This window comes from Colletotrichum graminicola, assembly GCF_000149035.1.
Source record: "Colletotrichum graminicola M1.001 genomic scaffold supercont1.6, whole genome shotgun sequence".
In the NCBI taxonomy this organism is placed as follows: Eukaryota; Fungi; Ascomycota; class Sordariomycetes; order Glomerellales; family Glomerellaceae; genus Colletotrichum; species Colletotrichum graminicola.
The window spans coordinates 1013934-1039347 of NW_007361010.1; the positions used below are offsets into that span (position 1 = coordinate 1013934).

Consider the following 25414-nt stretch of genomic DNA (forward strand, 5'->3'; position numbering starts at 1 on the left):
CTCATGGATCATGATTAAGTCGAGGGAGAAGTGTGCTTGGTCACTCGGAACGAGGCCTTGGGTACAGCGTCGGATGGGATGGGGATGCTGCTAGTCGGGTCGTGCTGACTGATCCTGGAATAGGCAGTTTCAGGAAAGGACCCTGGGTGGATTCGGCCTAAGCTTAAGCCGTAGGAGCCAATCAGAATCCTGAAGAGCTGGCCTTGCAAGCGCTACGAGCTCTTCAGGTCTCTCATTGGCCCCCTCAGAATCATCCCATGATGCGGAGTGGAGCCCAATGGGCCCGCCTGGGTATGTACCTTGACTCTCACACACCTGCGAGTGGCCCCGTCGCCAGCCAACCACATCCACTCGCTCTTACCTATTCTCTCTCTCCCGCTGTTTCTGTCGGCTATTGCTCTCTTGCAACGTCTGGCCTGGTGTCCTTCCCGTCCCACCTATTGGACTGGGACCATATACACCCACACACACACACACACACACACAGAGGTATACCGGTACCACACATACCCACTCGCATCACGATGAATCAAGACGGGCCAGAAATAGCTCCTGCTACTTCAAGGTTACCTGCTTGTCTGTTCAATTGGGGATCGTTGCACGGCGCATGCGGGAGTGAGATCGGGTCGCAGAACCTTCGGCCGCCTCGGCCTTGCTCTGGTGTGTGCCCGGCGGCTGCTGAGATTACCTGCCAGCCGTTCACCACCTCTCCTTTCCACCACTTCGACTGCCTGCCTTCTTGTTTCGCGCCCTTCCCCGCCTTGCCTTGCCTTGCCTTGCTGACGAGGGGCTCCGGCCCGCCAGCAGGTCGAGGACCTTGACGCCGGCACTGCATATGCCGTCGAGGAAACAGGAATAGAAACATCACAAGCGACGCGGTGATGTGATGTGCCTGGCGGCCTACGTGGGCCTTGAGGGAGAAACATCGACTTCCTAAACTAGGTGGTTGCCAGGCTCTAGCTCAAGCGGCATAGGGAATCGCCCGGCAACGACACACTACGAAGAACAACTCTAGCGATGAGGTGAAACTTGAACCCCCGACGACCTACCTAGTTTACCAAGTACGGAGTGCCTGTAGAGAAAGCGACCGGGATCCAGGTCTGCCGGCAGTCGACATTGGCTGGCTTCACCATCGCCCACCCTACCGTCAGCTAGGTAAGTATTTCTCCGGCCGCGTGACGGCTGCCATCGCTGGCGTACCTGCCGCTCACCTGTCAGACCTGCACGGTAATCCCCGAACAATGTGGGCGAGTTCCACCAGAGTAGTGTAGGTACAGTACTTACTGCGAGCGGGAGGCTTTCTTCAAACTTTGCGGGTCGGTTCGGAAGTCGTTGACATCCCGATACCCCAACCGGCACAAGGCTGCGTCGTTTGGCCACGAGATGACAGATACGGATACAGCCAAGTAGGTACAATGGTATCCGGCCGAAGTTAATTACCCCTGTTAGGTAACTAATGTTCACCCCCCTACTGCAGGACTTCACTTTTGGTGAATATTCCCCCTCTACTATGATATCAGCTGTGGGGGGTAACATCATAGGGGTAATTAACTTCCCCCTGCCACCCTGTAGGTACCATGACCTATCTGTAGGTATGCGCGTAGGACAACTCTGCCCAAGGCCCGCAGCATCTCGAGTACCTGGATGGATACGGCTCGGTGGGGCTGGGAAAGCCCCCAACCTCTGCGAGATTCTGAAACGACAGGGGAGAGATGGCTGATCTTTTTCGCCTCGCTGAGTCGACGAAACAGGACACTTCGACGTCGACTTCTTTCTTGACCTGTAATGGTGGGCACCACGACAACCTCAGTGGGAAGGAAAGCAATGCACCCCCTTCCAGCGCCGTGTCGGCCGCTTCCCATCACCCAGGACGGTATGATTCGTGCATGAACCTGCCTATTCAGTACGGACATCTACTGCGCACTGCGGTGCGGTTCTCCTTGCGCTTGAACCAAAGTTGCGGTGACGGCGGGGAGCCACCGTGGAGGATGCAACACACCACCAGCCAGCTATACCAGCATGCACCCAGCCATCTATTTCCGCCGTGGTTTCCTTGACAAAGTTTCCCCCACCCTTGGTACGACGCTGGTCGGTTCTCAACTGCGAGCACGACCGACTGGTCGTGTTGATGTCAACCCGCAGGCCCTTCTCCAGTTTTCCGCTGCACCCGGCGACTTTGTGATTACAGATACACGCAGAACATGGGTATCGCCGCGTTGCGCCTGCGGTCTGGAAGCGTCACGGTGTGCTTGAGCCAATGTTGTGCAGCACCCGAAACACGGCGAGAGGGGCGATTTTCAGGTACATGAAACACGAGCGACGAGCCATCTAACGACATGTCGCGTCGTCTTCCAGAACGATTTGAAGTAACGATCGCCCGTTTATGCCGGCGTTGGGCCTGCTGGCCTTGCTACCATGGGTTACTACCTATACGAAAGGGGCCTCTTTTCAGCAGGGCTGGAACTGGACAATTACATTGCGTCCCTTGCTCGCGGACTCGGGGTCCGTCCCTCTGCGCGGTATCCATCTTTCTCTCGACCGTTCCTGTTGGTTTAGCTACGCCTGGGCACCACTCATGAGATCCTTTCCCCCAAACGGCGGCAGATGCCAAATGGGGCGGGAGGTATCCGTACTCCGTAGGCATATCAAGATGAGCTCCGCTACGGGTGCTTCTCGCGTCGAGCTTTGCGGGCCGCGGCAGACAGCCAGGCACAACTCGACTTGGCTGCACACTATCCGCGCGAACTACTACACACCTAGCGTACGCCTTCTCAAATCAGACTAGTCGCCGGCCGCCAGCCAGCAGCAGCAGCCTCATCCTCTCCGTACTCGGGGAAACTCCCCGATGGATATCACACCGCCGTCCTCACAAGTCCGGACGAGGCATCAGCTGGCTAGTGTCATTTCCCAGTTTGGACACACGACTGTGCTAACTGCTGCTCTTATTTTTGGCCGTATCTCAAACTTGACGGCATCTGCCATCAGGTTTTTTTATACCCTTACCACCATCAGTTCTGCCGCCCACCTGCTCTTGTTTCACATCGCCACGTTTGTTTCGCCGCCCCAGCAGTCCCATGGACATGAACAGGCTCATTCCCACCACGCACCGTCCCTCTCTGTCCCGCAGTTTACGTACCGGTACTCGTCCGAAGCGGTAAACACCTGGTTAGGTCGGCTTTTGTACGGCCTGGGTGGCGCACACTACTGGTGAAGTGTTCTCGACGCTGTGACCGAGTTGCACAGGTAGTGCTCAGGCAGACATCTGAAACCTTGACAGACGAATTGTCCAGTCTTTTTTCCGTCACTAACAGACGTCTCCTCCCTCCCTCTCTCTCTCTCTCCGGCGTCCGCGGTTAGATTCACCCGCCTCGTGGTCATGCTATGCCGCCTGCCTTGACTGCTGTAGTGTAGTCCGCGTCCGTGGGCGAGGAAGCGCCGACATAGCCTCCCGAGCTGCATGGAACCCTTCCATCTCGCAGCCGAGCTTTGGCTCCATCGCCGGTTGTTTCTAGCCACCTGCCCGCTTCCTGCGTCCGTGGCGGTCGCGATGCTACCTACCTGTCACTGTCAGTCTGCGCCACTGGCGCCTGCTGCTTCCAAACGAACAGCACCGACGGGCCCATCAAACCAGACCTTGTCAGCCGGGCAAACATCCCCTCTCCCGCTTTTCGCTACAGCCCAGCGTCTGCTCCCCCCTCCACTTCCTGGCCCACGATCTTCCAGGCCAAGGTCTTCCCAGATCGAAGAGCTTCCTCGGCCTCGCCTCGCCGGTAGACCCCTGGACGAGATCGACTTCTGAAACCGCAGCCCTCGTCCGGCTGCGCCTGCTATTGGTGTATGCCGCCCTGAGGCATAAAGATCCGAGGACGCTCAGACTTGGGACACGCAGGGAAGCGCCGCCCTCTCTCGTCCGGTTGACTCGTTTGGTCCCCTGAAAATAGGGGTGGCCTGCCGGGCGTCGCCTCCGACTGGCCGGGAGGCGGGATGGCGAGTAGGCGAGGAACCAAGAAACCTGCATATTGACGGAGGCCTTGTTCCCTGCACGTGGCGCCTCGTGAACTCTCAAGGGAGGGAGGGGAAGGTTTGCCGAGCCCTTCATGCTCTCGCGCTTGGCGCCGGCAAGGCTGGAGCGATCACCGAGGACTGGGGACTTGGGGGCGAAAAGATAGGTAGACAGAGAGGAGAGGGAGGAGGAGGAGGAGGAGGAGGAGGAGGAGGTTGTCGTAAGCTATGCTGCCCTCGTTGCGTTGGTATTGTGGACGGACGGCCATGAGGCGAGTCGGGGGGGCCAAGAATCGATGACGGCGAAGGAGGCAACAGCCAGCCATCCTCCCCCCTAGTGTCTGAAGATGTCTTGCCGTAGCATGACGATGACTTGACAGCCCTGTACCATGGCATCACCAGGTCCATGCCGTTCCTCCACTTTGCCGCCGTTCGTTCTCTTATTCCTCCTGGTACTGTCGACTGTTGTTGGGCTTGCTTGGACGGGTTCAGCCGGTCCGGATACAGCCCTCCATCCTCCACCGGTTCTGTTGTCAGCATGACTCCAGAGGGCATAAGCAAGGCCTTGCTTTTCAGGGCCGCAGTCCATTTATCCGGAATCCAGCATTTGCTTGCCACATGTGCTGCCCCGGTGTTCCCTTATTCATGGGAGGGCGGCAGGGAGAGGAGGAGTGAATCGGTTCGCATTGCGAGTCGTGGGCGTCGGTACGCAAACCTCGCCTGATTCTGACAAATGTACCGAATAGAGAGGGATACCGAGATGATGGCGGTCTCTCTGGAGCAAGGCACTGCCGACTTGGACCCCTTGCGACGGGAACTGCCCTCACAGCTTGGGCCGAGTTGGCGGCATCAAGAATGGCATTATTGCCTGCGTAGCGCCGTGCCCGAAAAGCCCTTGGCCGTTGTGCGTAATCAGCAATTAGGGTTTGAATCGTCTACTTCTAGAAAGAGGATTTGCCTCCTTGTTTTTTTTTATGGTTTTCTTTTCTAATTCTCGGGACGACGAGGACCAGAGGCAGGGCGGGCGGGTGGGCACGGGACTGCGACTGACTCTTGGTTAGTTCTTCCTTTTCACGTGTGCCCGATGGCCCGACGTGGGCAGCGGATCACCGCGTGGCTCCGAAGGGTTCGGTTCGCATCAGACTTGTCCTCCTCATCGCTGTCCTCCGTCGTTCCCCCTGCCGCCAACCCTGGCTGGGTGAGGCGGACTGTCCGAACCAAGAGTGCGGGGGGGGGGGGGGGGGCGGAAAAAAGGAAAACGGAGAGGAAAGAGGCAACTCGCCTCCAAATGCGGAGAAGTCTCTTTCTTGTCCCTCCCGAGTGGGTTGGTCAATGGTTGGGGGGGGGCTACCTATTGCGTGAGAATGACGGAGCCCGGATCTCTCCTTTGAAGTTTATTCAAGTGTTTAAAAAAAAAAGTTGAGTTGGGTTCGGCTGATCATGGCATGTTGTGCCCGTGTGCGAAGCAATCGAGTATCTAGAACCCCCCTCCCCCCCACCGCTGCGTGCGTGTTCGTGTTGTTGGTTGGTGGGCGGATTCATGCTGCTCGCGCGCGTGTGTGTGTACGTACATTGACTCGAGGTCCTTGATGATCTGATGTCGGGGTCGGATGGGATTATGTGACGGTGACGCGGACGGGCGAGCGAGCGGGCGGGCGAGCGGGCGGGCGAGAGAGAAAGAGAGGCAAGGAGGGACTACTCGATCATGGTGGGTGGTGACCCGTCTCCGGGTCTACGCAACCACAGCCCTCGTGCGCGTCATGTATGGATGGGTGGGGGTTTCTGGTTTGCTTCTTTAGTCATTGAAGCGCGGTTCACCACGAGAAAGACAAGTGTCTCCCGGCGGGAGAACCGTCGGTCCTCTCTCGAATGAGGCGTTTGCGGCAGCTTTGCGCGCTGTCTCGGTACACCGCACACCGCCCACACCCCCCTTCGTTATGAGCTGTTGTTTCAATGACTTGTGGCGCGATGCGCAATATGGCGTTGGGTGCACCCCCGAAATTGTCCGGGTCACGATGGTATTTGTCGGGAGGACCGTGGTCCCGTGCCGGTTTCCTGTTTGCTGCCGACCGGTGAACCAAGGCCGGGTCGAGGTTATGAATCGCAAGCAGTCTCTTGGGCCGTCGATCATGTTTCGTTGTTTGGTGAGTTTGGAGGACACCACGCTGTTTGGCACCAACATATCTTCTTATTGTCTTGGATCTGCATTCGTGTCCGTAGAGCTCGGGAATTCTTTCTGCTTGAAACCGTACTGTTGTCGTCGGATCTGCTATTACGCGCGTACGTAGTATCACTTTGAATCAGTGTCGTTCGTCCTGATGCTTCACAGCTCATCCAGTCAGCTGCTACTAATCCAGTGCGGCCCCATACGGCCTCTGTCAAGGTTGTAAGAAACAAATGTGGCTCTTGCTGTGTTTCCGGCAGAGCGGGTTTGTTATTATTGTTGTTATCATTATGATCATGACAATTACTACTGTTAGCGATCCACCGGTGCTACCTGCATCCTGGGATACACGTTCAGATGAGATGTCCACGGTGTTGAAACATGTATCAAGTTGTTCAACTATTCAGTCGTATCCACGAGGGAAACGAAACAACCAGGAGGCTGCCGTATTGGCCATGGCCGCACTTTTCAAGTATCCCGTAGCTCAACTGACCCAAGGACCACCCCGATGTCCTGAGTCTTGCTTCGTACGTCCCAGGCTTTGTCGAGGTAAAAGGCTGTCTAGCGTAAACATTCTCGTTCTCTAGTCACTCTGCCCTTCCCAAGTGAGTGCAAACAAGATGTGTGAGACATTCGTAACCCCAGCAGGGCGTGTCGTACACCCCCCCCCCCCAACAACAACCCGATCGTGACGCTACTCGGACTACAGGCCTCGTGGGCCTTGGTCGAAACAAGCTCAGCGGATTGATTGACATGCTGCCAGTTAAAGTCAGAACTACGGTTCCATTGACATGCCCCCGCTAGTTCTCTCTTCCGAAGGGCCTTTCCGTTCTGCACAGGCGGGTGGCTGCCTTTAGCCAGGTATGCCTCTGTATCACCGCGTCGAAGCTTCTGAAGCAGATTGCAAGTGGCTTAGCTATGGTGTACAGTCTGCGACTCTTCGCCTGTTGTCCTCTGTGATTTGCTGGGGAGGTAAAGAAGGCTTAAATGGTGTTTGGGCTCCGGTGTCAGGTAGACTATGTCGCTTGTTGATGTCTCTGAGACTGCATTTTGAAGTAGACAGCCATGCGGACAACATCGCCAGTATCAAGAGCCCCGTTTGACCACGGTTTTCGGACGTTCGAACCATGGTAAAGCGACCCTTCTTATATTATATCCAGTGACATTTTGCGGATGCGCTTGTTGCTATAGGATCACAGAAGTCGCATAACTCATTTGGGCGGTTCTTGACATACTCCCCCCCCCCCCTAAGCCAGCGATGTGTAGACACCATCTGGGATAAGTCCTCAATGTTTGATATCAAGCAATTAGCTTAGCCAGATACCTAAGAATACCCTGTTGCTATGAACTGCGCTGCCTAGTATTTCAAGTCCTCGAGAGCCGAGTACGTCGATGGGGTTGCAGGTTTGCTGAAACCTGACCGTGTGCTAGAGACAGTTTCTGCAGCCCGTCGCGCCAAAAGGAAGAGTTTTGAAGCCACCTACTCCTTCTATTTCACCAAGAGATGTACGAGCAGTGTAGCTCATACGGGAATGCAATTGAGAAGCAGCTACCGTGACGAATACGAGACTCACACATAACGATGGGTTTATACATCCTGGCAGGAAAGAAGACACAGAGCAGTGCGACGCCGAGAGCGGTTTCTACCTAGCAGCCACAGTTCTGTAGATCTCACTCTCCTGCTTCCAGGTCTCTTGCTTTTCACCTCTTGTCACTGCCGCATTCTCCGCTAGAATGACCTCGGACTCCAGGTTCGAATAGGCTTTCACTTCCACATACTGAGTCTCTTCTAGACTGAGTGAGGATTCAGTGAAGATCAAAGGTAGAATCCGAGCTCCACGCTGGTTTCGAGCGAGACAACACAAGGATAACTGTATAGAAGCGAAGCTACGATTCCTGGTATGCTGCTACTGGCATACACGTGAATTGGCCCTGACATACAACTAATTTGTCGAGGACATAGACGGCGGCGTTCAAGCTTACCCTATTCCTGAAATGATTCTGTGGACCTCCACGCTACCAAGGCTATCAACTCGGTCAAAAGTTGACTTCAAAAGTGCTCAATGCCAATATTCATATTCCTTTCTGAGACGCTAAGCTGGTTATCAAAGGGCAGAGCCACCGTCGCTCACGTTAAACGGTGAGACTGTAGTCTCATTATTCGCAGAGGATGAAAAGCTTCACAAGCATGAGGTTAACAGTAAGACTGGCTGCCTTGCGCTACCTAGGCAATGCAATTGTACGCCAAGCCCAACGATATCTGTATCCAAGTAGCTACTTGCACCAATGTGGCAGGACGCCCATCATCATCTACCGTCTTCAGCACAATTGCCATGCGCAAACAACAAGAGAAGAGGCAAACAATTCTACTGGGATCGCGCTCTATCATGTATCATCATTGTGTTGAAGTTGCTCTTCTACAGCCTTTATCTGTATTCATGTCCTAGACTTACCAGTCTTTACCGGTAGATACTTGGCATGGCCATGACTTCAGAGAGTCCAGTAGATATTGAGAGCATGAAATAACACAGTTCACTCACGGCATTGTTTTGGACAAGTCTTGCTCTCTATCTCTAGTGTAATATGGCGTAGGAACTAACAATAGTGAATAATCACAATGTAAATCAAGCATTCTGAGAACAGCCTCTCGGCTTTCCATAGTAAGAATTATGTTTTGGATTATATGGAAAAGTAGTATGTACCATGGTATCTGCTCTGGACGATTAATTACTGGACCTCTTCTCGTTTCGTGGGTGGGATGACTTTGTGAAGACTCGGCAGCGTGGGCACTAGGTAACAGGACTGTAAAGACTAAGAATTCTTTTCTTTGAGTATGAGTGTAATTCTAAGATACATACAGATGAAATCTCTCGTGCTTCACTCCAATTCGGGGGCTCGCTACCGCAGCCGCATACGGTCCCAGACGCCACGACGAAGCAATCGAGCAGGCCCAGCTACAATCACCGCGAGGCAGGCCGTGTACAAGCCTTTTGGTTTCAGTAATAGAACCCGAATCAACGGAGGTTCTTCAGAGTTGTAGCTACCTCGTAGAGATGCTGGCTTAACCCCAGAGTGCTTACGAGGGCTGTCCACGACGGTGCTGGAAGCACTGCATGCAAAACTACCATGCTGAGGTGCGATGATTTCCGTCAATAAAAAGGCTGAGAATACTGTTTGAACCCCAAGAGAAACCACAGATAGAGTCTCGAAGGGAAATATAGACCATAGCTTTTGGAGAGAATTAGGTCTATGGGCATATCACTAGGCATTACCGGATGGGTTCCTTTATATACGGCTCTAATACCTTCTTCACGTACATACGACCATACCCATTGGAAAACTCGGGATCCCGTCCGCTCTCCCATAGATAAGCCAATGAGGGCTGGAGTAGTAGTCGGGTCGGTGACGACCGGCGAATGCCCTGTGTTGTATGTTCTTTTTGCGATCCTCCTTGATCGAGGATCGCTGTTCGTTTTGTTCAACCATCTATCCCTATCTGCTTTGTGTAGGCAGTCGTCGTCGTGCGGCTTCGTCTTGCGGGCTGGGGAGGAACGACCGGGGACGCTGTCGACCCCATCAAAGTCGAGACGTCCTCGTCGTGAACGTCCGTTGGCGTGATGGTACTGCTGTGGTGCCGACCGAACATATCCGGGCTACCACGACCTCCCCTCCCCTGGATACGCACTCTTCTACTCGCTAAGCCAGGACGGATGTAGCCGAATCGATACCTATCAGATGAAGTTTCCATAAAGATGGCGTCTTTGCGTTTTCATATGGCCTACTACATTCTCGTCGCTGGTCGCCTCCAGCCCAGATCACGTGATCGCCTGAGATGGCTTGACCCGTCGCTTGAAAGGCAGTGGATTTCGACTCTTTTGCTATATGTCAAAAAATTCCAACCGCTCATAGACCTCAATAAAAGAGACGGTAGACTATTATCACGTAGAAGCTTTCTATTCTGTTATAAGGTGCATCCTGAAGAACAAGCTAGTATACCCGCAGGCGAACTGAACATCCTCAGTACTCTGCTTATAGGGTAGCACTTATGGCCTTTCTGTTAAGAGTCCGAAAGCAATATAAACGAAGAGTATATCTAAGGCTGGTTTGGACTTGTTGACATACAGGTGGTATGCTCTAGGGAGGTAGGTCACGTGATATTCACGTGAACACCGCTATCCCTAGTAGTATCTACCCTTCCCCTACAACAAGGGTATGCCACTAGTAGGTGCCTAAAAGTGTAGATACAACAAGCAACAACTACACCACAATCCTACCACATATGTATATATGACCTCAGGATATCCCTTCGTAGTGATTAACCAACAAGACTATAGGGCAATGTGGCTGGTCATTAGCACAAGGGTGCCGAGCAGCCGATAACCAACAACAAGTATGTTGTGCCAATGACCCAGACCGGAAATGGCGAAGCATTCGATCAATACCCAATTGTGGAAAGTCAAGAATGAGGGGTACCCACAAATCAAACGGTGGGAGGACCTACCGTAGCCTTCCTTCCGCTGTAGAAGCTGGCGACACATCCAACTGGTGAGCTAAATAGAGAGTGACGAGTTGAAGGGGGCATGAGGACTTTCCTCCTTCCCTCCAGCCCTGTAATCGACTAGAAAGACGACCAACAAAGAAAAATATCCAACGGAAAAGTGCTCATGGAGTCCTTTGACCTATGGACACCTCCATGGCCCTATGGAGCGCTCGTGTTACGGCGGTAGCCCTCCCATGATGCTGTGTCCAGAACCGCAGAACGGCGCAAAGCAGTCTTCTGGGTCCCTAGATACCATAGCGTTGGAAGCATCTTGTCAGAGAAGTAGTGGCTGGGAGCCATTAAGCTGGCGATAATGGTGATAAACCCATTTGACAAGGTAGCCCTCGAGACGGGCTTGGTCCACAGGCACTATCTTGGAACACGCGGAAGCGGCGCTTCTCCCTAGACGGTTGTTCTCGTACACCCCGGAGCGAACCGCTTCATGTCTTTGCATGCGCCAACTACCGTTCAAGAGACGAGTGTACATTCCGGGCTAGCGAAACATCGCGATTCTGTTCTTGCTCCGTCAGGTCGAAGGTGATAGGCAGTCCATACCATTCGGAAGAACATTTACCAATCTTTCCGATTTTGACTTGTAGAGTTACAAACAGTTTCTCTGAGGGTAAGTGGCCGTCTAGAGCATGAGGTACCCAATATAAGCATCGGCTGGAGGAAGCCGGTTATACTCCTGGCTGTAGTAGCCGTACGGGGCTTCATGCCTATCCTCAGCCCACTGGACAGGAGCTATAAAACTGATTCTTGTGGACATTCTAGTCCAAAGCCAACTTTCGAGGCATGGGAATCATATATACGTATTTACAACATGGAAAATATCAGCATATCCTACTATTCTTCACCTTGGAATAGCCTCATTCACTGCTCACACAACAGTGCCACGCTTATACAGATACAACCTCGACCGGCAGCCCCTAGCCTTGAATCCGGCTTTGGGCCAAGAACTGCGTCGGGGTCTCTTCAGACGATGCAGGGCGGGGCGCAAAGATGGGATGCAGTGTCCCACCCCTCCCGAACGACACCAGGATGTTGAGGATCATCTCTCTTGGCACGACACAAACATGGTGGCAGGGAGGAAGGGGGGGGGGGTTCCGCGATCGTATCTACATTCCCTTTCTTAATGTCTAATTTCCGAATTCACGTGGCAAAGCCTTCTTGAGACGTTGCCAGCATTCTCGATCAACCTTTGCCTGCACGATATACTAGGCAGACTGGAGAGCTCCATGTGAGGTGGGTGGTGACGATCGGTGTCACACTTCCTTGACGGCATCTCCGCGCGATCAAGAACGACACGGCTGTCTTGGCATCAGGTTGAAAATAGAAACAGGCTGGCCCAGGGGCTGACGGAGACGTTGTCATCGTCGTCGTCGTCGCCGCGTATGCAACCCATCCCCATGAGCAGGGAGGGGGCAGGCGCAAAGGAGGCTACGGTGAAAGGGACAGAAGAGATGCCACATGCATTGTTGTTTGCTTTTGGGGGGTGGGGGGGAAGCGTTGGCATCACGCACGCCGAGACATATCGGGATTGCTCCTGCGTTGTGCTTGTCATAACGAACCCCCCTCCTCTTCCTCTTCCTCCGCCAAGGTGTATCTCACTTTCGAGATTCGCAGACATTCAACAGATGAAGGCTCCGGGTGGGACTACTTGGCCATGACGTTCGTCCTTCCACGGACGAGCCTGATAGGCCCATCGGTCGTACATAAGCTTTCAGGTGTAACCTAATCGATCTCAAGGGATAGGGGGAGGGCGGAGGAGAAGGTTTCCTAGGCGACTAGAAGGGGGGCGGGGAGGTCGGCGAGATCGCCGCAGTGCTCAGCAAGGGACGAGAAGCATAGTGCATGCCGCTTGGTGCTTACATCGAAGAAGGAAGAGGAAATCTTGGCTTTGGACTGCCGGGGCGGGGGTTCCGATGTGTGAAAGGCCTCCCTCCATCCAGTCTCGTCATGGAATTCTATCGAGACTTTGCGCACCTTGGGACCGGGACGGCGCAGGAGGACAGAACCACTCGAGATGCAGCCCGTACTGTGCGAGTCCGGAAAAGGCGGCTCACGGAGTATACTTTCGGTCTTCCCCCTCCACCTCACCCCTTGCCCGGCCGACCGTACGTACATGCACCCGTCTCGCGTTGGGGATCAAGCGCGCATAACAATGCCTCTCCGGGAACACTGGTTTCCTGCCGGGAGCTTTGGGCCGCTCTCTCTCTCTCTCTCTCTCTCTCTCTCTCTCTCTCTCTCTCTCTCGGGCGCGAGACTCGGGACTCGGGATACAGAGATGGGAGAGAGGGGGGGAGCGCCCGCCCCCAGTCAGAGTCTCAGAGAACAAATCCAGGCCGTCACCGAAACGCTTATCAAAAAGCGTTTGAGACAAGAAGGGAAGGGGGGGGGACGAAAGGGAAAGAAGAAACCGAGTATCGGCCGCAAAGAGGCGCCCCCACTTATCCCCGTGCTTGCCGTTCTGCACTACTCAATGCCCGGTCATGCCTTTTCTGACTCCCACACGCTGACATCCACGCCAAACCGAACCCCGGGAATCCCGCGACTCGACCCGACTCGCGTCCCTTCCCCGAATCCGGGTTTTTACCGTATCCTCTGGTTAAATTGGGCTTTAGCTACTGCACGAGCTAACGGCAAGGGGTATCGCGGCCGCTGGACAGCGGTTGGCGTGCTGGCAGAAAGCAGGAGCCTGGATGGGTGAGTGGCAAGCAAGTGGATGGGTGGATAGGTGGGTTTATTGACCGCCTACTATATTAGACTTAGCAGTGTGGTTATCCACTTTGCCTCTTACCGTTAGCTCGTGCAGTAGCTAAAGCCCAACTTAACCAGAGGATACGGTATATTTTTTATTTTTATACGGAGGTTAGCCGTTTTAGGGTGGGAACTTTGATCACCCTCTGCGTCCCCTCTCTGCATCTCCGGCCCATTTCCGCCGCACCGGTGGCGTGGCGTCCTTGGAGAATCTCCTATGCTGCTCACTTAGCTTGAAGAATCAAGAATAATCAAAACTTCCCCGGACAGGGTGGAGAAGAGGCCCGTACCTCGGAGATGTAGGTGAAGCAGGAGGCAAAGGAGAAGGACAAAAAAAAGGAAGGAAAAAAAAAAAGGAGAAAAAGAAACACAGACCAGAGTGACCGGGGGTGGGGGTTCGGATTTCTTGTGCATGAAAGGGCCCAAGTGTCCGTTGCAGAAACAGCCGTGGTTGCGGAATACGGGCTGGACCCAATCATACGCAGGCTTTCGGACGGACCAGGAAAGGACCTTTTCTTCTCCCGTTCTCGGCGGTACACCATACCCGATCAGGAGAGGTTGACTTGCAAGCCTCGTCGGTTGATCGGGCCGAAGTCGGGAATCCGAGGCAGTCTTACAGCCCAGGGTCGAAATACGTTCGGCTAGCGTGTTATTGGGCAGGCATTCTCACATATTGGCAGCACGAGAAGCGATGGAGACAGAGACAGTCAAGTTTGAAGTTGTAAATTTGTTTCAAATGAATTATCCGACCGACCTTGACCCGATCAACGCCACAACAATGAACATGGTCTTTTTGTTACATAATTATAGAAAACCGTGAGAATGGGTCATTAGTGACAGTCGTTGCGATGCCGCAGCATATCATCGAGCGCGCCATCTAGAGCGTTGTCCTTCGCCTTTCCGTTTGGGGTTGTCTTCTCTCTTTCTCCGTGTGCCATGGCATCGTTCTTCTTCTCTATAATGGATATGAAAATAAAAGGAAATGTTTTTGTGCGACCCGATGCCTCAAAACACGCTTTGTGTGATTCTGTGCTGCTGCGCGCGCTCCAAAAAATGATCTAGAACAAGACCTTGGCTCTTTAGCCCTCCTCGACGACGGCGCGGTTGGCAATGTAGAAGCGCTCGCCCTTGTCGTCCTTCTCGTGCTCGAGGGCGACCTTGCTGAGCTGGGTGAGGACGTTCTCGATGAGGGTGTCGGTGACGCTGCGCTTCTTGCGGCCCATGTCGTTGAGCGACCGGAGGTTGGACAGGACGTAGTAGACGAGGGCCATGACGATGGTGACAGCGACCGAGTACACGAAGACGACGCAGACAGTGACGAAGTCGGTGCGGCCATCGTCGGACAGGAAGCGGTTGATGGACGGGGGGTTGGCAGGCTCGCCACGGCCACCGGAGAACCAGCCAAAGACACAGAAGAGGATGGCCAGGACATCGACGGCAGCGATGGCGCCGATGAGCTGGAATGAGGGGAAAGTCTCGAAGCCGCGGGTGACGAAGATGAGCCAGTTCTGGGTGAGGGAGATCTCGAGGAAGAGAATCTCCTGGATGGAGCCGTACTCGTGGATGACACCACCTTCGACGATGTACATGGTACCGCGGAGGATCCAGGTGCCAATGGCGAGGAGACCGCCGAGAACAATGGAGATGATCCAGATCTTGGGGAGTTGCCACTCGACGGGACGCTTCTCGAAGTGGGCGTTGTCGTACTAGCGAGCATGTTAGTATTGTTGTCTTTGGGAAAGGGCATAAAGTGAATGCGTCTACTTACGGCGACGGCGATGGTGGCCAAATCAGCAAACAGGGCAAGGAAAACGATGAGATCGGCGCGGATGGTCTCGTTGATGATGATCATGGAAGTGACGAGGTAGATCTCCAAGTGCAAGCAGAGGGCAATGCGGTACTGGATGTAGGCCTTCATGCGCTGGAAAATCTGGCGGGACAGCTTGATGGCGGAAACGATGGTGCTGAGACCGGGGGCGAGGAAGACAATGTCGGCGGCGGCCTGGGCAGCTTCGGTGGCACCCTCGACGGCGATACCGCAGTCGGACTTCTTCAGGGAGGGAGCGTCGTTGACACCGTCACCGGTCATGGCGGTCAAGTGACCACGTTGCTGAAGCATCTCGACGACCTGGTACTTGTGCTCGGGGAACACCTCGGCGAAACCGTCGGCGCGCTCACAGAGATCGTGGATGGAAGTGCCGGCCATGTCGCTGTGCAGGAGCTTGTCAGAGTTGTAAACCTTGGTACCGAGCTGGAGCATGCGGCAGGTCTCGACGGCGATGGCGTGGGCGTCACCAGTAAGCATCTTAACCTGGAGACCGAGAGCCTGGGCCTCAAGAATGGTCTGGCCGGTATCGCTGCGAGGGGGGTCGAAGAGGGACAGCATGCCAAGCATCTCCCAGGGGCCATCCTCCTCCTTGACGGCGACGGCGAGGGAACGGAAACCACGGCGGGCGAACTCGGCGGCCTTCTCCTTGAAGAGGGCGGATTGCTCCTCAGTGCAGTCGGTAAGGGCGAGGACGGCCTTGGGGGCACCCTTGGCGCAAGTGTAACGAACACCACGGTGGGTGGCGATGGTGGTGATACGCTTGGAGACGGGGTCGAAGGGGGTGAACTTCTCGGTCTTCCAGCCGTCGGAGATGAGCTCCTTGGCCTTGGGGTAACGCTTGAGGGTGAGAACGGTGATCTTGTCAATGGGGTCAAGGGCCTTGATGTTGTGCGAAGAGGCAAGAGCGGCAACGGCCATCATCCAGTTGATGTCAACACCCTCCATGACGAAAGGCTCACGAACGGAAAGCTGGTTGGCGGTGAGGGTACCGGTCTTGTCGGAGCAGAGGATGTCAACGCCGGCGAGGGACTCGATGGCGGTGAGCTTCTGAACAATGGCCTTCTCCTCGGCGAGGTAGGCGGCACCGACGGCGAGGGTGGTAGTGGTGACGCAAGGCAGACCGATGGGAACACCGATGATGAGGAGAATCAGGGCGTAGTGGAGCAGGTTGACGGAAGTGCCCTCCTCGGAGACGGAAATGGAACGGTAGAAACCACCGATCCAGGCAGCGAGGATGAAGATGATGACAAGAGCGAGAAGCGTGGTACCGATGGAGTTCATGATGGCCTTGAAGTGACCCTGGTCCTGGGCGCCCTGGACGAGGGAAGCGGTCTTTCCGACGAAGGAGGCCTGGGCACCGTGGGTGACGATACAGAAGGCCTTGCCACGCTTGCAACCGGTGGTGTAGTAGCAGGTGTCGGTCATGAACTTGTCGACAGCGAGGGACTCACCAGTCATGGCAGACTGGTCAACGGCGACGATGGCGTGTCCGAGCTGGGGGTTGGCGTTCTCCTCGTCACCCTCCTCGAACTTCTCGCGACGGGGGGACATGACATCCTGGGCCTCGAGCTCAGCCTTGTAGGCGGCGTAGCCGGCGGGGTTCTCGTAGTCGCAAATCAGTTGGCAATCAGCGGGGACGACGTGGCCTTCCTCAATAATGATCTGGGAAAGGACAGTGTTAGCGACATTATCCCTCTGGCATGCATGAGCTGCGGGCGACGACTTACGATATCACCGGGCACGAGTTCACGAGCGCGGATCTCCTCTTCCCTTCCGGAGCGAATGACGCGGGCCTTCATGGCGATGTCACCCTTCAGGGAGGCGACAACGTCGGCGGCCTGCTTTTCCTGGTACCAACCGACAGCGGCGTTGAGCAGAAGAATGGCGACAATCAGACCGGCATCGAGCCAATCCTGCAGGGCGAAAGCGAGGATAGCGGCACACTCCATGACTGCATAGGGAATTAGCGTTTGGCCTGTAGTGTTTCACGGCTGTCATGCTTCGACAGGCCGCAGCGGGCTTGTGCTCACCGTAGAGAATGGGACCGCGGAAGAAACCGACAAACTTGAGGAACATGTTCTCCTTCTCGGTGGTGAGTTCGTTCCAGCCGGTGTACTTTCTGCGGCGCTCGACTTCGGCGGGGTCAAGACCTTGCTTCATGTCGGTCTTGAGCCAGTCGGCAGGGGTAACGAAGGCGCTGGAGCCAGCGCCTTCGGCGGCGGCCTTCTTCCAGAACATCCATTTCGGGACCTTCTTGACAGTAGGTGCATCGGCCTCCTCAACCTCGGCATTGGGGTCGCGGTAGGTCTCAATGTAACGGACTAGACTGTTGTTGGGGGAAGGGAAAGCTGTCAGTCTCGAAGAGCTTTGTTGGAGGGGAGAAGGAGGGAAGGAGCCAATGACGTGTAAGAGGGGGGCACAACTCACGATCTGTACTCCTCGTTGGTGCCATTCTCACCAGCAGCGCCCTCGACCCGGTTGTTTCTGGCGCGCTCCTGAATGAAGTTGCCGGTCTCGAGGTCCTGATCCTCATCCTCAGTGCTGATGGGTTGAGGGTAGTGCTTGTTGCCTCCTTTTCCTATTAAGCCCGCCATTTTGTATGGTGCCATAAACTGTCGGAAAAGGATTACAGTCCAGCTGTATCACTTGAGGAGCGCAGGCAGGACGTAGGTATATATAGAGGGTAGAGGGAGAGGAGAGAGATATGAGGAGGGGAGAGAGAGACAGAAAGGAGGGGCAGAGCAGGGTGAGGAAGACGGCTAGGCCAGAAAGGACATGAACCACGGTGGGAGAATGGGGCATATTATATTACATCTGTCAAACGGCGAGGCCGGACTGGTCGAGGAACATCCGCGGATGGGAACGAGAAGATGGGACCAAGGCAAGGCGAGGCGGCATGGGGAGGACCTGTCTGGGCCGGCATTTTGCAATGGACTAGGGGGTACGGAGCACAGCACTTCAATGGAGGCAAGAGACCGCGGCGTCGGCATGCGTGTGTGTGAAGGCTTGTGTGTGTGAGTGTGTGAGTGTGTGAGGATGTGTGTGTATGTGTGTGTATGTGTAAGAGCTGTGTGTGTGTGTGTGTGTGTGTGTGTGTGTGTGTGTGAGTGAACAAGGGACCAGCGTGTAGCTGGGTACCCCGTCTTGCTCGGATCAACGCCAAGAAGTTGCAAGCATCAAAACCGATGCGGGTGAGGGAAAAACTCGCACACTGTGACCGGGCGGGCCAACGACGTCGATGCTATTTCGAGGCGGAAGGGACGAAGGGGGGGAACATGTTTGTCGGCTGGGCGGCGCTGCAGATGAGGCGGTACCTGTGTACGTACTGCCCGTCGAGGTTACAGCCTCGACGGCGACCTGACAAGACCAGAGACGGGAGCTGCTGGGAAGTGGCAGGCAGAGAGGAAACGGCCGTGGGCGTGGGGCGTGGGCATGGGCATGGGGGCGTGTGGCCGTGGGCTCGATGGACGGGGTTGGACGTGGGGACCTGGTCGGCGTCTCTCTCTCTCTCTCTCTCTCATCAATCGCCTCTCCCGTTAGACTTGCCATCATTTCTGTGGAATAGTATTGGCCAGTTTCTAGCGTAAATTGGTTCTCCCCAGGTACCCATTAGACGGGCCGACCTATCAAGACAGAGACAACTTTCTGTCTCATCTGCCAGGATGCGAGTATGGATATCTGACAACAAGGGGAAGCCAGCGTGAGTCGTGCGTTTCGACGGGAAACTCTCTAGTGACTTCGCCTTGTATGGGGGCAGAGCGTGGAGATGGTGGTAAACTTCAAGTCCCCTCCGTTACCAAAATAAATGCCTCAGTAGCACTACGGTTGTGCCTGGGCTGGGCACCGCACCCAAGAATGGAAAAAAAAAAAAGAAGAGGATCCAGGGCCTGGAGCTCTCTCTTCCAGACATACTGTAATTCCGAGATTTCGTCGAACCTGTTCTCGGGCAACACTCCGCGCGCCAGCGCCGCAGACAGCTCCAGAAGTGAGAGTCGGCAGAGCTGTGTCCCATCCGTCTAGTCCTCGTTGAGCGAGCGCGGGCCCGGACACACCCCCTGGTCAAGGACATGTTCCGTGGGCTGGAGGGGAATAGAGAACAATAGACGTTTGACCATCGGTGGATTTGGGACTCGCCGATTCCCACTCGCACTTCCTACGGTAGGTAGCTAGCCTAGCTACCTATCTACCGTACACCGAAGGGTTGCTGTGTAAGTACGTACCGTGTTCACCACCACCGCCACCACCACCACACAACACACACTTGTGGTGAGGTCTGTTCGTCGAGGGCAGGTACGTACTGCTAGGAATGCCTCGTCCGGCCCCTTGGCCGCGACAGTTTCAGTTCTGCTCCGAAACCCGTATCACGTGACCAAAACCTCCATCGCCGCCGCGCCTCTTCGCTTGCATCGTCTTTCTTTCTTCGACAACCAATACGACCCAGGGCTCCCCCCCGGTCCGCCTTAGTCCAGGTACCATAGTACTCAACTGGCCGCACTAACCGCACACGATAAGCTTACAGCATTGAAGAGGTAAGAGGTACCGTGGTACCTGAACCTTTTTTGCTCCTTCCCTTACCCTACTGAGAGTGAGACCCTTTTTTCTTCTCTCTTCTTGTCACATTCATCTTGGCATCCTCTCGTCGCAACGAGAAGCCGGCGTCCGAATTGCGCACTTGCATACCTGCAAATTTCTGCACTGACAATGATACGGCACTTGCATAATTGCATCCAATTGGCCTCCTGTACCCCGTCTGCGCCTCTCTGCCTATGTCTCTGGTTCACTCATCTGTGGCTCTCTGTCCTCAAAGTCCCTCACTGCCACCCCCCAAAAAACTCAGTGCCATTTCCGCTGTACAGTGCGGCATGAGGCAGCTTGGATGGCCACCGGCATAAAGCTTCTCTGCCAAGCCTCTGAATTGTCATGTCCACGTCTGGCCGTAGGACCGCCGCGTTGTAGCCTCCGGTCCATGAGAGGTCGAGAGACGTCGCGCCAAGAAATCCCCGGAATAGACCGCGGCGATGAGCGTTTGGCTATGTGTGTGTGGTAAGGTCCTCCATGGTAACACACATAATGGCCAGAGCCCCCCCCCCCCCCCCCCACCCCTTGTCCTGCCCCCGGGGCTAACGAATCGCCAAGTCTTGCCTTGGAAACACTCCTGTGCGATCTGCCTCGCGTCGGGCCTTGAGTTGAGGCTATACGTGAGCCATCCTGACCACTAACAGCGTGTTGCGCGTTTGCCTTGACAGTTTCCTTTTGTTCTTAATTTATTCTTGTAAATTTTTTTTTTCAAGAGTTTTATTTTGGTTTCCGAAATGGGGCACTGCCGTCTTTCTTTTCCCAACCCAAAACTTGACGACAAAACATACAATGGGGAGAAAGCTGCCAAGGCCCGATCCCCGGCCGAGCCAAAACCCCAATCTGGATCGAGTGCAACGGTGTCGTTGAACGGGACGGGTTGCCTGGAACAGCAGCACTGGATAAAGAGGAATTGTGAATAGCGTACATGCATATCCATCGCGCATACTGCGTCCGATTAATGCCAGGGGGGGAGGGGGCACATGGGGAAATGGGGAAGAAATCACCGCAATATTGGATGGGGGTGGGAAATGAATTGGCGTTGGGACTTGCGGGTCATGACCGGCAAGGAACAAAAAGCGAGGGAGGTTTTGTGCATGCGGACAGCAGCATCGCACAAGACGATGCGGGATATTGGCTTGCCTTGGTAGAGCATGCTTCACTTTGCTTCATTAACGAGCCCCGAGCTGGGCGTGACGTGACCCTGCCCCGACACGGGACCGGCTTGAACTTGACACCGGTCCTACAGGACCAAGACGCCGCTTGGCTCGTTCTGGACGTTTAATGGCTTGCTTTCGCCCCGGATAGTGGGCGAGTATGGGAGACGGGAAGCGCTTACCGGTCCGGGGGGGACACGGGAATAACGAGACGCAATTCGCGCAATTCACGCAACCTCGGCGCGGATGATGCCGATAACCATTGTGTATTCCGTACATGTACGACCTTCAGGGAGGGGACGGCCTTGGAAACGTACCTTGGTAGGGGCTGATAACGACGACGACGACGACGACGACGACAATATTGGCAGACGAGGGCAACAACGACAGCAACGTCGATAGCAACCTAGCACGGAAGCCGGAGGCGAGATGACGATGGGTGGTGGATTGGATGGATGGATGGATGGATGGACGCTGTTCAATGTGGCAGGTCGGCCGGTCGGCATACCGGTCAACCTGTTTTGCGAACCCCCGATTGTCACCAAGTTCCTCTTGATTCCGACGAACCTACGAAGCGGAATTGGGAGAGAGAGAGAGAGAGAGAGAGAGAGAGAGAGAGTGGTGGAGGGGGCCACCCTCCACCTAGTCAGGTCCCTAAATCCGAAAGTAACGACCCAGTCAGTCGCACCAACGTGGCCGTTGGCACTGTCCACACACAAAGCGAGATTCGTGCGAGCGAGACCCGTCTGACGATCCGTCAAATCTCTGGCGTAATAGCGTAGGAAGTCGCGCACGCTCCACTTCCCAGCAGCTGGGAGGAGCTGGCTTGGCCTTGGAGCTCCCGACTCAGGACATATTGGGACACCGTTCACGCAATGCATTGCTGGGCCCCGTTCTTTTCATTTCCTCTATTGGTTTTCTTTCCCATCTCTCCTCTTTTGCCTTCCCCTCCTCTCACCCTCCATGGAAATGCCTGCCCGCCCCGATAAGGACCCAGGCACCGCAAGCGCAGCTCCCGTAGCGACGGCGCTAGAATGAAAGAAGGGAGGCGTTCCTGGGGCGGCAGAGCGAGGGGAGGGTCCTTGCTTGTCAACGACAAGTCCCCCCCCCTTGCAGAGCCCCAGGGAACCCACCCGATCCCCATCAATCCCCTCGATCTAGCAGGGGTTCTGGAGCTTCACTTGCCGTGGGGTTTATTTGACGTGCTGCTGCGAGCTGAGGTCAGCGATACGGTGCGGGCAGTGGCCGCCGAGTCTTTTCTCTCTCTCCCCCTCTCTCTCCCTCTCTGTATACGAGGGTGTGGTGGTGGTGGTAAGGGCCTCTCCTCAGCTGCTTTTCTTGCCATCCTCTCGCTGCCTTGTGACGTATTCAAGTTGGCCAGAAGGTGGCCCTATCCGGCAACTTAATTTCTCGTCTGACCTTTGCTGTTCTGCCCGGTTGCGGCTGTGTAAAGTTTCCATTGATGTGCCGGGCCGGCATGATAGGTGAGCGGGAGAGTTGTGCAGTAACCTCCATGGCTGCCTGCAAGACGGTCACGGGATGCATAAGGGAAATGGACATGGCCGGGGGGGGCATCATCATCACCCATGGAAACTGCGGCACCATAGGCGCGGCAGCAGCAGCAGCAGCAGCAGTAGCCTCGACCATATGGAAGAAGCTAAGCAGACACAGACAGACACAGACAGACATGGGCGGGGAAAAGGGCGAGAACGGACTACATACAACACAACCGGCTTCAGCCAAGGCTCTCTCTCTCTGTCTGCCTGGTCTGCCACCGACCCTCAGGCCAGCTCTGCCAAGAAATGTCGGGACTGGGAACCGAAAGTTTCTCTCAAATCCCCATATCCGTAGTTGGGGGACATCATGTCGTCCCGAGGCAAAGCTGGAACAGGACAGGGACAGGACAGGACAGGAAACGGGAGGAGGAACAGCCCCCCCAGAGGACGGAAAAGTCCATCCGTATTTTGGCAGGGAAGAATTCGTAGGAAAAAAAAAAGAAAGAAAGAAAGAAAAAGTCCCACACGTTCGGTGCAGAAGCCGTGTGGGCGGGTCTTTTCGACACACGACAAACACGGCAATTTTGCGGAGCGTACTCTGTAGACTACGCACCATGCATGTATGTCAATGGATAGCCCGGTCAGCCATTGGTCAAAGGGGTTTGGATGAATTTCTGATGGGCCAGCTGGTCGTTGGTTCTTAGTGTACTATCCGTACGTAGGTATTCGTATGGGAGGATCCCCCACGCAGCGAGTCGGCAATTCATGGCCTTGCCATCCTCAGAGTTGTGTGAGCGTGTTGGGAACGTGTTGGGGATATGCGCCCGGCTCCATCGTAGTGTACTCCTGATCTTCGCCCGCGTTGCCAAGATGCGACGGTAAAGGGTCGCTGTGGTCAGTGGTTGAAACAGCCAACAACACAGCAGAAGATCAAACATCCAAGGGGAGCAGCGTCGATGAAGAGACGACCCGGGTGGCGTTGCGTTGGGCGTCTGGCCTGTGCTCGCCTAGGTAGTCTACGGAGTGCTACGTACCGACGGTACCATACGGAGTAGGCATCTCTCTCTCCATTTCCAACTCGTAACCAACTAGCGTGTGTGAGGGGACAGGCATATACAGGTTCGAAGCTTTGGACAAGGCCGAAGCTCGCGTCGCACGACCGGGATGGCACATGGAAACAACCGCTTGGCGCGCGCGATCCGTGGTCTCTTGCTTTTTAACAAGCACTCTCGGCATAAGGAAGACGAAGAAGAAGCAGAGGAAGGTCATGATGGTGGCGGCGGCGGCGACGACGACGACGACGATGATGATGATGATGGTGAGGAGGAGGATGATGGTGAGGAGGAGGATGATGGTGAGGAGGAGGATGGCAGTATTGATGATTCGTACAGTCTCCGCCAGACCCTCCCCACCGTCGTGATACTCCCGAAGGATGCGCAGGTGCCCATCCCAATGGCAACGCAGATGATGCTAATGTTAATCGAACCGTATCGGTGGTATATTCAGCCGAGACTGGGGATGGCTTGCTGCTGCGTCTTCCGGAAAATCGTCAAGCTTTCGCGCTCTCCGTCCCGTCTTTTCTCTCGGGGTATCGATTATCTTACCTGAGGAAGTAATCTCGTCCAGCAGCTAAGGTTTCCCAGCCCGGACCTTGCCATTGGATTTCTCTCTCTCTCTCTCTCTCTCTCTCTCTCTCTCTCTCGCGCGCGCGCGCCCTTGCCCCGTCCTGTCTGTCCCATTTTCGCTCGGGGGTTCCAGTTTTTGGCTTTTTAGCCGAAGAGAGAGAAGGGACCGAAATGGCATTGATGGAGTCTCCTCCGCTCTCTCACATCCTTTCCTCCCCCAAAAAGAGGCTAGGCCGAACCAGTAGAACCGAGGGTCGGTCGGAAAACCATGCTTCTTCGTCTACACCAAACCCGCCCCTTGCCCGCCTCGCCCGTCTGCGCTTTGCAGCTGCAGCTGCAGCTGCAGCTCGCGTCATTACCGAGCTTTTGTGGGCGCGCGCAGGATCGGACGTATTACTACCTCAGTGGAGGAGGAAGCGCGTATTGGTTTTCTGCGCATGTTGGAATGCCAAACGCGGGACCGGGAAGTGCACCCACATGCATGGCACAGTGCACCCAGAAAAGTCACTGTCGTGTGTGTACGTGCGTGCGTGTGTGTCTTGGATAAACTATGTATGGCATACGTGCCTGGGTGCATCGCAATCGCAACCAAGCCTTGTTGGCCAAGACATGCTCTGATGGGTCGGCGGGAGATTCAGAGAGCATGCCGGCCACCCGACCATCAGCGAAAACGAAGGTGAATTCAGTTTCCTAGTTTCGATGATCGATGAGAGACGAAGAATCAAAAAAGAGAAAGCCAGCCCAAGGGAGGAAAGTCAGATTTCGTCACATCATGTCCGACGATGACGAAACCTTTTCCCTCGCCGACTAGTGATGAGGAAAAGCCCCCAAGCGCTGCGTGCATCGTGGCTGGGTCATTAAGCCTCCGGTCTTTTCGTAATCTTGGTCGGTGCGTCAATTCGTCATAGTTCAAGTCAATTAAGGAGAATGAAAAAAAACACACACAACTCCGTCTCAATCTGGCAGGGGGAGGGGGAGGGTATTGAGGTCTTGATTTGATTGGTTTTTTATTATTTTATGGTTCTTGGTTGCATGCGCCAGATATACCTACAAATATACCGTGTATGCTTGCTTGAGGTGAGATAAGGGACCAAACGGCAAAGAAACAAGGCGGAAATCGTTACATGGGAGGGACCCTGTTCACTTTGTGGTTTTTATTTTATTTTATTATTTTCATTTTTTTCATTATGTCGTTCCTCTTTCCCCCCTCTCTCGCGTATGATTGGCCATATCGAGTCTTTTTCATTTCATGGGGGGGGGGGGGTTT

General features: G+C 54.9%; 2 protein-coding genes and 1 non-coding gene across 3 annotated transcripts; 1 reads left to right on the plus strand and 2 right to left on the minus strand.

Annotated features, from left to right (window-relative positions):
- Positions 1-3554: 3554 nt before the first annotated feature.
- On the minus strand, positions 3555-4099 carry GLRG_02329 (uncharacterized protein; the record flags this gene model as incomplete). The annotated part of the gene is made up of 2 exons (XM_008092987.1): positions 3555-3558; positions 3714-4099. The coding sequence occupies 2 exons, from the start codon at positions 4097-4099 to the stop codon at positions 3555-3557; spliced, it is 390 nt and encodes a 129-aa protein (XP_008091178.1).
- A 5386-nt stretch (positions 4100-9485) lies between these two features.
- GLRG_12506 lies at positions 9486-9601 on the plus strand. Its single transcript, XR_001139442.1, has one exon. It is a non-coding gene; the product is annotated as a 5S ribosomal RNA (ribosomal RNA).
- A 4944-nt stretch (positions 9602-14545) lies between these two features.
- Positions 14546-17888, minus strand: GLRG_02330 (plasma-membrane proton-efflux P-type ATPase; the record flags this gene model as incomplete). Its single annotated transcript, XM_008092988.1, has 5 exons — positions 14546-15172; positions 15235-16956; positions 17022-17245; positions 17325-17620; positions 17722-17888. 5 exons carry the CDS (start codon positions 17886-17888, stop codon positions 14546-14548), a joined length of 3036 nt encoding a protein of 1011 aa, XP_008091179.1.
- Between the last annotated feature and the right edge of the window lie 7526 nt (positions 17889-25414).